This window comes from Schistocerca piceifrons, chromosome 2, assembly GCF_021461385.2.
Source record: "Schistocerca piceifrons isolate TAMUIC-IGC-003096 chromosome 2, iqSchPice1.1, whole genome shotgun sequence".
NCBI lineage: Eukaryota > Metazoa > Arthropoda > Insecta > Orthoptera > Acrididae > Schistocerca > Schistocerca piceifrons.
The window spans coordinates 1,081,353,149-1,081,365,096 of NC_060139.1; the positions used below are offsets into that span (position 1 = coordinate 1,081,353,149).

At 43.1% G+C, this 11,948-nt stretch overlaps 1 protein-coding gene across 1 annotated transcript in view; it reads left to right on the top strand.

Annotated features, from left to right (window-relative positions):
* Positions 1-8,863, top strand: part of LOC124776138 (gustatory receptor for sugar taste 64e-like) — a 156,276-nt gene extending 147,413 nt beyond the window's left edge. Inside the window, exons 8-9 of the mRNA XM_047250975.1 lie at positions 2,848-2,937; positions 8,738-8,863. Of these exons, the coding sequence (XP_047106931.1) occupies positions 2,848-2,937; positions 8,738-8,863 (216 nt within the window). The remainder of the gene's footprint in view (positions 1-2,847; positions 2,938-8,737) is intronic.
* Positions 8,864-11,948: the final 3,085 nt, after the last annotated feature.

Genomic DNA, 11,948 nt, shown 5'->3' on the forward strand with positions numbered 1-11,948 from the left:
CGAATTTTATTACGTGGTCGGTCTCACTCAGTGCGTGCTCTGCCACGGCCGATTTCTCCACCTGCCCCAACCTGCAATGTCGCTTATTTCTTTGATCCTGGTGTTGATTGATCGTCCAGTCATTCCGATGTAAACTTTTCCGCATGTACATGGTATACTGTATATTCCCGACATTGCAAGTGGGTCCCTTTTCTCCTTTGCCGATCTAAGACACTCTTTGAACTTCCTTGTCGGTTTGAAAATCATCTTTACGCCGTGTTTGAGCAATATAAGGCCGATTCTGTCCGTCACTCTGGGACGAGCTTTGTGGTGTCTTGCGGGAATATTGAACCGATTTGCTCCAGAGCGTCACTGAGTGGCACTTACGTAAGCAAGGAAACAACATCGAAGCTGACCAGGATGTCGTTTGGTGCAAGTTTCAGTTTCTTCAGCTTCTCAATGAAATGTCCTGAGTCCTTTATGTATGTGTAGTTGTGCCCCACGTGTGGCTGGTGCAGAGAGGCCAAGTGGTTTGTCAGATTATACGTCGATGAGCCAGGAGCGCTAACAATCGGTCTTAGTGGAACGTTGCTCTTATGGATCTTGGGCAATCCATACAGCCGACGTGGAAGGCCTTCTGTGTTGCGTAGGTTTCTATGCCGACAGACATACAGAGAAACCTGAGCAACACAGAAGCCCTACTACCCCGGCTGTATGGGTTACCCAAGATCCATTTCATTGAGAAGCTGAAGAAACAAACTTGCACCAAACGACATCCTGGTCAGCTTCGATGTTGTTGCTTTGCTTACGAAAGTGCCACTCAGTGACGCTCTGGAGCACATCTGTTCCATTTACCCGCAAGACATCACAAAGATCTTCCATACATGTCTCACCACGAGCTATTTCACATGGAATGGCGATTTCTACGAACAGCTGGAAGGCGTCGCCATGGGTAGTCCTCTCAGTCCAGTGGTGGCCAACTTCTTCATGGAACAATTCGAAGCACACGCACTGGACTTGGCGACTTGCAAACCTAAGGTGTGGAGTACAGGTACGTCGATGATACTTTCGTTGTGTGGAGATTTGGCGAAGAACAGCTCGGTGACTTCATAAGACATTTGAACAGCCTCCATGCCGACATGAAATTTACGATGGAAGTAGAAAAGGACAAAAAACTGCCATTTCTAGATGTGAAGATCACAAGGGATGGTGAAAACTTGGGACACAGCGTGTATCAAAAACAGACACACACGGACCGATACCTGCACAAACTATCAAACCACCACCCGAGCCAGAAAAGAGGCATGATTAATACGGTCGTAACGCGAGCAGGACGAATATGTGAGCCGCAACACCACAGACGCGGAATACAATTCCTGGAAAGTGTTCTGAGGAGCAATGTTATATTAGAAGTATAACAGAGCCAAACACTCGGCAAAGTAAGGAATCAGAAAAAGAAATGTCGGATAAGACCTTTCTGCCATACATTCCCAGAGTGACGGACAGAATCGGCCTTATATTGCTCAAACACGAAGTAAAGACGATTTTCAAACCGACATGGAAGGTCAAAGAGTGTCTTAGATCGGCAAAGGAGAAAAGGGACCCACTTGCAATGCCGGGAATATACAGTATACCATGTACATGCGGAAAAATTTATGTTGGAATGACTGGACGATCAATCAACACCAGGATCAAAGAGCATAAGCGACATTGCAGGTCGGGGCAGGTGGAGAAATCGGCCGTGGCAGAGCAATCAATGAGTGAGACCGACCACGTAATAAAATTCGCCGACACGGAAGTTCTGGCTGTAGAGAAGCACTGTCACACGCGCTTGTTCAGATAAGCTGTACAAAGAAGAATGCTTTAAAAAGGTGTGATTTTTAACTCAAGGTTGTGCTCGCCCTCATTCAGCTGAAAAATAATCGGGTGCAGTCAGATTCTTGCTTTTGAGTCGCTGGAGGGCCCACACTGCAATCATGACAAGGTCGAAGTGTTTTCACCTTTTAGTCCGATGAAGATGAGTCTGCATGAGTCCCATTTTGCGCTGTATTATATGGTTGTCGAGGCTGTGCAAGAACGGTTAATGGTTGTACACAATATCATAAAGCTTCCTCCAAGACGGAACTAGGAAGCTTGTCAAGAGATGTATCAGCTTCAGAGAGACTGAGTGAGATTATGCAGAGAAATTACGTTACATGCAATATTTTCCCCAAAACAACATTTCTTTTAAAAAGTTGCCCTTAGTTTTAGACCTGCCATGATATCACAGAGGCAGATTGTTTCGTTAATATGCTCCCGACAACGGATACTAATGTTCGAATTAAGCCGATATGTAGATTCTAAATACCGCAGAAATGTGCACAGGCTGTCAGACTGCCTTAAAGAGCTCACATACTTACTGTAAATGAAACGCTGTGAAGACCTGTTCCACAATATAAAATTTTGAGAAAGACAAAATTTATGTACCAAGGTGTTACTAGTTAATGAATTCTATGATCAGTACATGAAGGGAGTTCTTAACGTAGAATACACGATCGTAGATAAACAAAATAAGAAATTGCTAATCAGAATGTTTGGTTTGATAAAATTACTTAGTAGCGATATCTTTCGAATAACGTGTGCTCATCACAAGGCCATAGTCAAAACGTTACAGACTCTATTATGCTGTATTAGTGGTTAACAAAATTAAATTTGTTTGAGATGACAGCTAGTGCATAGCCATCAAAATCTGCATTTCCACTACTTCTTTGCAATTAGACGAGACCTAACTCTGCTATACGTGTCATAAGCGTGACTGCTCTGAATGAAGTAATATAGCGTATCGTGCGTCGATCAACAATGTATAAGATCAACGATATTTCTCTGTAGGTGGAGCGTTTCCTGACCCAGGTGACCTCCGACCACGTGGCCCTGACGGGACTCAACTTCTTTCCCGTCACTCGCACGCTGCTGCTCACGGTAAGATAAATCCCATTGCTCAACTACGTTACTTATGAGAATATTCCCATTTTGTTCAGGGCTTTAGAATGAAGATGAGGTCCGCAGATCATTCCTTTTCCCTGTTACCATAAATCGTCCCGACTCCACACATTTTCCCCAGAGTTGAAGCTTACAATAATATTGTGTTTCCTATGGCCAGAAGTCTTTTCACAGCTTCCACGCTATTAAACTATAGAAACCTGCCCGCTGATCGAATATTAATGGAATAACTTCAGTAATGAAGCTTTAGGAAAGTGAAATGCGCCAGGAAGGCAGTTCACATGTTACGCTTCACAATATAAGACATAGGAAACACGATACCATCGTAGTATTTGTCATCTTTGAAAAGCTTTTCGACAATTTAAAATGGCGTGAAGTATTCGAACTCCTCAGAAAACAGGTATAAGTCATAGGAAAAGACGGGTTATATACAGAGTAATACAGAGAAAGAGACGCACCAAGAAAGAATTATCCGAATGGGACGGAAATCGGTAGACCTGATGTTGTTGTTGTTGTTGTGGTCTTCAGTCCTGAGACTGGTTTGATGCAGCTCTCCATGCTACTCTATCCTGTGCAAGCTGCTTCATCTCCCAGTACGCACTGCATAGTGTATTCATCTCTTGGTCTCCCTCTACGATTTTTACCCTGCGCGCTCCCCTCCAATACTAAATTGGTGATCCCTTGATGCCTCAGAACATGTCCTACCGAACGATCCCTTCTTCTAGTCAAGTTGTGCCACACACTCCTCTTCTCCCCAATTCTATTCAGTACCTCCTCATAGTTATGTGATCTACACATCTAATCTTCAGCATTCTTCTGTAGCACCACATTTCAAAAGATTCTATTCTCTTCTTGTCCAAACTATTTATCGTCCATGTTTCACTTCCACACATGGCTACACCCCATACAAATACTTTGAGAAACGACTTCCTGAAACTTAAATCAGTACTCGATGTTAACAAATTTCTCTTCTTCAGAAACGCTTTCCTTGCCATTGCCAGTCTACATTTTATATCCTCTCTACTTCGACCATCATCAGTTATTTTGCTCCCCAAATAGCAAAACTCCTTTACTACTTTAAGTGTCTCATTTCCTAATCTAATTCCCTCAGCATCACCCGACTTAATTCGACTACATTCCATTATCATCGTATTGCTTTTGTTGATGTTAATCTTATATCCTCCTTTGCTGTCTGTGACAGAATTACAATGTCATCGGCGAACCTTAAAGTTTTTATTTCTTCTCCATGGATTTTAATACCTACTCCGAATTTTTCTTTTGTTTTCTTTACTGCTTGCTCAATATACAGACTGAATAACATCGGGGAGAGGCTACACCCCTCTCTCACTCCCTTCCCAACCACTTCTTCTCTTTCATGTCCCTCAACTCTTATAACTGCCATCTGGTTTCTGTACAAATTTTAAATAGCCTTTCGCTCCCTGTATTTTACCCCTGCCACCTTCAGAATTTGAAAGAGAGTATTCCAGTTAACATTGTCAAAAGCTTTCTCTAAGTCTATAAATGCTAGAAACGTACGTTTGCCTTTTCTTAATCTAGCTTCTGAGATAAGCCGTAGGGTCAGTATTGCCTCACGTGTTCCAACATTTCTACAGAATTCAAACTGATCTTCCCCGAGGTTGGCTTCTACCAGTTTTTCCATTCGTCTGTAAAGAATTCGCGTTAGTATTTTGCAGCCGTGGCTTATTAAACTGATAGTTCGGTAATTTTCACATATGTGAACACCTGCTTTCTTTGGGATTGGAATTATTATATTCTTCTTGAAGTCTGAGGGTATTTCGCCTGTCTCATACATTTTGCTCACCAGATGGCAGAGATGTGTCAGGACTGGGTCTCCCAAGTCTGTCAGTGGTTCTAATGGAATGTTGTCTACTCCCGGGGCCTTGTTTCGACTTAGGTCTTTCAATGTTCTGTCAAACTCTTCACGCAGTTTCATATCTGCCATTTCATCTTCATCTACATCCTCTTCCATTTCCATAATATTGCCCTCAAGTACATCGGTCTTGTATAGACCCTCTATATGCTCCTTCCACCTTTCTGCTTTCCCTTCTTTGCTTAGAATTTGGTTTCCATCTGAGCTCTTGATATTCATGCAAGTGGTTCTCTTTTCTCCAAAGGTCTCTTTAATTTTCCTGTAGGCAGTATCTATCTTACCCCTAGTGAGATAAGCCTCTACATCCTTACATGTGTCCTCTAGCCATCCCTGCTTAGCCATTTTGCACTTCCTATCGATCTCGTTTTTGAGACGTTTGTATTCCTTTTTGCCTGCTTCATTTATTGCATTTTTATGTTTTCACCTTTCATCAATTACATCAATATTTCTTCTGTTACCCAAGGCTTTCTACTAGCTCTCGTCTTTTTACCTAATTGATCCTCTGCTGCCTTCACTACTTCATCCCTCAAAGCTACCCATTCTTCTTCTACTGTATTTATTTCCCCCATTCTTATCAATTTTACCTTATGCTCTCCATGAAACTCTGGTTTAGTCAGTTTATCCAGGTCCCATCTCCTTAACATTGCCACCTTTTTGCAGTTTCTTCAGTTTTAATCTACAGTTCATAACCAATAGATTGTGGTCAGAGTCCACATCTGCCCCTGGATATGTCTTACAATTTAAAACCTGGTTCCTAAATCTCTGTCTTGCCATTATATAATCTATCTGAAACCTGTCAGTATCTCCAGGCTTCTTGCATGTATACAACCTTCTTTTATGATTCTTGAACCAAGTCTTAGCTATTTTTAAGTTATGCTCTGTGCAAAATTCTACCATGCGGCTTCCTCTTTCATTTCTTACCCCCAGTCCATATTCACCTACTACGTTTCCTTCTCGTCCTTTTCCTGCTATCGAATTCCAGTCACCCATGACTATTAAATTTTCGTCTCCCTTCACTATCTGAATAATTTCTTTTATCTCATCACACATTTCTTCAATTTCGTCGTCATCTGCAGAGCTAGTTGGCATATAAACTTGTACCACTGTAGTAGGCGTGGGCTTCGTGTCTATCTTGGCCACAATAAGGCGTTCACTATGCTGTTTGTAGTAGCTTACCCGCACTCCTATTTTTTTATTCATTATTAAACCTACTCCTGCATTACCCCTATTTGATTTTGTATTTATAACCCTGTATTCGTCTGACCAAAAGTCTTGTTCCTCCTGCCACCGAACTTCACTAATTCCCACTATATCTAACTTTAACCTATCCATTTCCCTTTTCAAATTTTCTAATCTACCTGCCCGATTAAGAGATCTGACATTCCTCGCTCCGATCCGTAGAACGCCAGTTTTCTTTCTCCTGATAACGACGTCCTCTTGAGTAGTCCCCGCCCGAGGTTCCGAATGGGGGACTATTTTACCTCCGGAATGTTTTATCCAAGAGGACGACATCATCTTTTAACCATACAGTAAAGCTGCATGTACATCTTGAACAGAAAACAAATGATTCAATTTCAGAAAAAATTCGACCATTTGTTCAAGAGAAACAACGGAACTAATTGAGCAATTCAATAACGCATTTGTCCACCTATGGTCCTTATGCAAGCAATTATTCGGCTTGGTATTGATTGAAAGAGTTGTTGGATATCGTCCTGAGAGATATCGTGCTAAATTCTGTCCAATTTGCACGTTAGATCGTCAGAATCCCGAGGTTGCGGCCCATAGTGCTCCAAACGTTCTCAAAGGGGGAGTGATTCGGCGACGTGGCTGGGCCATGTGGGGCTTGGCAAGCACGAATGCACGCAGTAGAGTCTTTCGCCGGTGTGGGCGGGCATTATCTTGATGGAATGTAAGCCCATGATGGATTACCATAAAAAGCAACAAAACGGGGCAAAGAATATCGTCGACGTACCGCTGTGCTGTACGAGTGCAGCGGATGACAACCAAAGGGGTCCTGCTACGAACAGAAATCGCGTCCCAAACCATTGCCCCCGATTGTCGGGCCGTATGGACGGGCGACAGCCAGTTTGGTATCCCACCGTTCTCTGCGGCGTATCTAGACCCGTCTTCACTGGTAATAGACCAGTTCAAACCGGGGCTCATTACTCAAGGCAATTCTGCTCTAGTCGACGAGATACCAGGCCGAAGACGTGTTTGGGAACGCCCCGGGCAGAAGTGGAATACCAGCCCGTCTGACACGCTCCATAGGTCCCGACAATCAGGAGCGGTGGTTTGGGGTGCGATTTCTTTTCATAGCAGGGCCCCTTTGGTTATCATCCGCTACACCGTTACAGCACAGCGGTGCCTTGACGATATTCTTCGTCCCGTTTTGTTGCCTTTCATGGCAAGCCATCCTAGGCATAGCGTGCTTGCCAAACCGTACCTTGACCAGCAAGGTCACCGGATTTCTCCCCAGCTGAGACCGCTTCGAGCATTATGGGCAGGGCCCGCCAACAAGCTCGGGATTTTCACGATCTAACGTGCCAATTGAACAGAATGTGGCACGACATCGTTCAGGGGGACATCCAACAACTCCGTCAATCAATGCGAAACCGAATAAATGCTTGTATTACGGCCAGAGGTGGACCAACGCCTTACCGAGATGCCCTGTTTGTGAAGCTCTTTCTTTTGGATAAATCATCCAATTTTTTCTGAAATTGTAATCATTTGTTTGTCTGAACATATACATTACATCTATCAATGTACATCTATCCATTCAGACAATTCCTTCGTAGTGCGTCTTTTTTTTTATCTTAGAATGTATTTCCATTGCGGTGGGACATGTTTATTAAAATTTCATCCTTATGCAAGTCTATTTTCAGTGGCGGTAAGATTGACGGCAACTAGTCAGTGGGCGTCCTGCTGAAAGGTCACATGACACATCAGTTCTCGAGATGCATACTTTTCGAACGCCTGGAATCGTGTCGTAGGGAAGCATTGCATAAGACAGGAAAGATCTATTAACTGCTGAAGGGAGGCTGAATGCTCACCAATGTGTGGCAATAATGATAAACAGCCTGAGCAATGTCCGAATTCCTTACGGATGTGCCTCGTCCCTAAACTTTTCAGCCAAATAGCATGTCTGGAATGCAATGGGAAGATATGTACTTTCACACCAGCCTCCAGCAACAACTCTTCATTTTCTAACATGGTGTGTTTCAGGCACGGCAAGAAATTCCTCAAGATAAAAGTCAGATGCTGTTTGCTTTCTTACCGCAACGAATGCAAGAGTGTAATGGTGGCTGTGGTTGTCGCACCTCATATTGATGTAGATGATAGAAATCACTTCCGAATTAAATAAAAGTTTATCCATGTAATAGCTGTTACTTGATGGACATCGCCACAAAGTTTGATAAATACCTGATTAGTGCTTCACTGTGTGACACGTTCCACTTCCGTCAGCGCATATGGACTGAATTAAACTTGCTGAAATGATGTAAATACAGTCCGTAGCGAAATACTCCACATATCGACTGGATATCAAATTTTGACATCCATTCGTTTCGGAATCCAGTCACGTTTTCTTAGGTGTACTGGACGTCGCTCTCGCTTGCCTGTGGTGTAAACACTATGAGTGCGGGCCTTTAGTCTCATGTGAATGACGGCAAACCGACCGACGCCCATCTCCTAGTGCCTGAAAATCTGCGATTTGTTAAGCCACTGCCTCTTTTGTCAATAATACAAATAATGCTGCTTCTGTGCTCCTTGCACTAGTTGAGCGTTTGTTGCTGATGAGTTCACGTAATTTTGTTGCCGCGTCTTCGGTTTTATGACTTTAGTGTATTTACTAGCCAAATGATTTGATAAAAAAAACTGACTCTGTTTCAGGTGGCAGGTACTATTGTGACCTACGAAATTGTTCTTGTGCAACTAAATGCGTCATCTGACGTAGCAGACGTTGCCGGCGAAGAATCTGGAAACAGGACTGCCCTTTGCGAAACGTTACGACTCTAAGCTGTCCGCTCATCCTTAATAAAAATCTTGATCAATGAAAATTAAAATAAATCGTGGAAAAGTGTCTGATTTCTAGGAAGTACAATCGTGTATCCGTCTAAACTACAATAAAATAATTGTTTGCAGAAAAATATTTTTTTATTAAAATTCCACAACATGTCCTGATCTTCGCATTGAAAATTCTTCATCCTTTTTCAGTTGAATCAGGGCCATCTCTTTCACAGATTTACTGTGGATTTCTGGATAACGCAACGCTAATTACCTACCACACTTACCGTGTACTTTCCTAACGTTTCATAAACGGATCATTATTTATATATATCCATTGTTAGATGGTCAATAGTCTCCATGAGAATTCAGTCTTTGGGTATCATTATTTAGTGAAATCATCTTTTCATTATCTTGACAGGCTCGTGAAATATTGTGTGTATGAATTACTATACGTCACCTGCCCCTTACTATCATAGCGTTGTCTGCGATAATGTTTATTCCAATCATCGTCCAAAAACACACTAAAATTAATTTAACGAGCGTAAGCAGTATATTAAAGTATCCAGAGATACAATATCCTAGAATAAGAAGAAATGAAGTAATGAAGTGTTTGAAAGCAGTATTCCTGGAAGGTATGATTCCACTCGTCTCTCGCATTCTTCCAGCAATCGTAATATTAACTTCTATTTTACTCGCTATTAAGGTTTTGAATCAAAATTAGATGTGAAAAAAAAGAGGATAATGCCTTCTTGCATAGACATTTTCTATTGTTACTACAATTTGTATCAAAAACTGGGCTGAATGTGTGGCGGTGATTGAAAGTTAGTGCCGCGCCTGGCTTCGAACCCGGATATCTTCCTTAATCATCAGGCTGCTTTTAGGACTTTTTTCCACTTTTACCCCGCCTTAGTGTAATTATAATCGCCTTTTTCGGCGACAGTCAAACACAAAAAAATATTATTTTTTCCTGGTAGTGTAGTTATAGCGGCTATTCGTGGAAAACAGAGATAGTAAAATAAAGGGAAAATTGAAAAATACCATCTACTACGTTTGTAGCATTTTCGTTTGGTCATTGTACATTTCGAAGCAATATCTTTTTAACCACGGCTTTCTGTTGTTATGCAAAGACCTTCATTGCGATTTGATCTCTCCAGAAACCCCTATCTGTTAATTTAGTTGATTTCTTTTGGCTCTGACATCTCAGTGAAGCAATTCCCGCATGTTCAACGTACACAACTCTCAAAGATGAAAGTATTCTTATCTGGAACTCGTTCTCACTTATATACAAAACCAGTGAAATACCCTTGGGCTAAGGGCTTTCTGGATAGCAATATTTCTTGTGGAACAGAATTTTTCCTTGGGAAACAGTCTTCTTAGAAGTTAGGGACAAAACATAGTGTCATCTACTATGGCGGGGAAAGGAATGTAGATATGAAATTCTTGATAGGGGATGGAAATAACAAAATGAGTGACATATATGAGGTTCATTCAAAAGAAACGTGGTCAGTGCGTCTACCTTTGCCTTACACGTAAGGTGGCACCATGTAACTGCGGCTGTAGTGGCGCCATCTATCAGTAGAGAGACTGACGCGTGCGCACCGTTTGATGTTGCATAGCGCCAGCGGGGTTTCGCGCCCAAGAGGGAGTGATCGCACAAGTTATCGTCCACTACCGAACGTGCAGGCGAGTAAGCAGGAACGACGAGGAGTGACTCGATTTTTGGCGGCGGGGGGAGTTAGCGGCCCTGAAATGTAGCGACAGATGAAGGCTGTGTACTGTGAGCATAGTCTGAGTCGTTCAAGTGTTGTGGAATGGCAAAAACGATTCCTGGAGGGGCGCGAGCCGCTGGAACGCGATGCTCGTGCTTTACGGGCTCATCGTGCCATCACACCGGAAATGGTTGCAGAAGTGAATGCTTTAGTCTTTGAGAACCGCAGAATCGCCGAGGACGAGATCCATCGGTTATTGGGCTCCGCCCACACCACAACTCATCAACACTTGAACTTTCGAAAAATCTTTGCGCAGTGGGCTCCACACCAACTGACCGCCGAACAGCGCAGTACTCGAATGGCGTTGTCTTTGAGTCATATGCAACGTTATCATGAGGAAGAATGCGGCTTTCTGTCGCGTGTTGTCACAGATGACGCAACATGGTGTCACCATTTTCAACCGGAAAGCAAACGCACGACGAAGTGTGTGGCTGGGTCCAGGTCTGGATCCGACAGCAACCTACTAGCTTCTTCAAGGAAGGAATCGACCGGCTGGTGTCGCAATTGGATAAATGTGCCAACAGTTTTGGTGACTTTTTTTATGTGTACTGTGTATAATTACATTTTTGAGTTAGTAAAATCGTTACCGTTACTTTAGAGATCGGGTTTCATTTGAATGCCCTTTATACAGGGTGTTACAAAAAGGTACGGCAAAACTCTCAGGAAACATTCCTCACACACAAATAAAGAAAAGATGTTATGTGGACATGTGTCCGGAAGCGCTTAATTTCCATGTTAGAGCTCATTTTAGTTTCGTCAGTATGTACTGTACTTCCTCGATTCACCGCCAGGTGGCCCAATTGAAGGAAGGTAATGTTGACTTCGGTGCTTGTGTTGACATGCGACCATTGCTCTACAGTACTAGCATCAAGCACATCAGTACGTAGCAGCAACAGGTTAGTGTTCATCACGAACGTGGTTTTGCAGTCTGTGCAATGTTTACAAATGCGGAGTTGGCAGATGCCCATTTGATGTATGGATTAGCACGGGGAAATAGCTGTGCCGCGGTACGTTTGTATCGAGACAGATTTCCAGAACGAAGGTGTCCCGACAGGAAGACGTTCGAAGCAGTTGATCGGCGTCTTAGGGAGCTCGGAACATTCCAGCCTATGACTCGCGACTGGGGAAGACCTAGAACGACGAGGACACCTGCAATGGATGAGGCAATTCTTCGTGCAGTTGACGATAACCCTAATGTCAGCGTCAGAGAAGTTGTACAAGGTAACGTTGACCACGTCACTGTATGAAGAGTGCTACGGGAGAACCAGTTGTTTCCGTACCATGTACAGCGTGTGCAGGCACTATCAGCAGCTGATTGGCCTCCA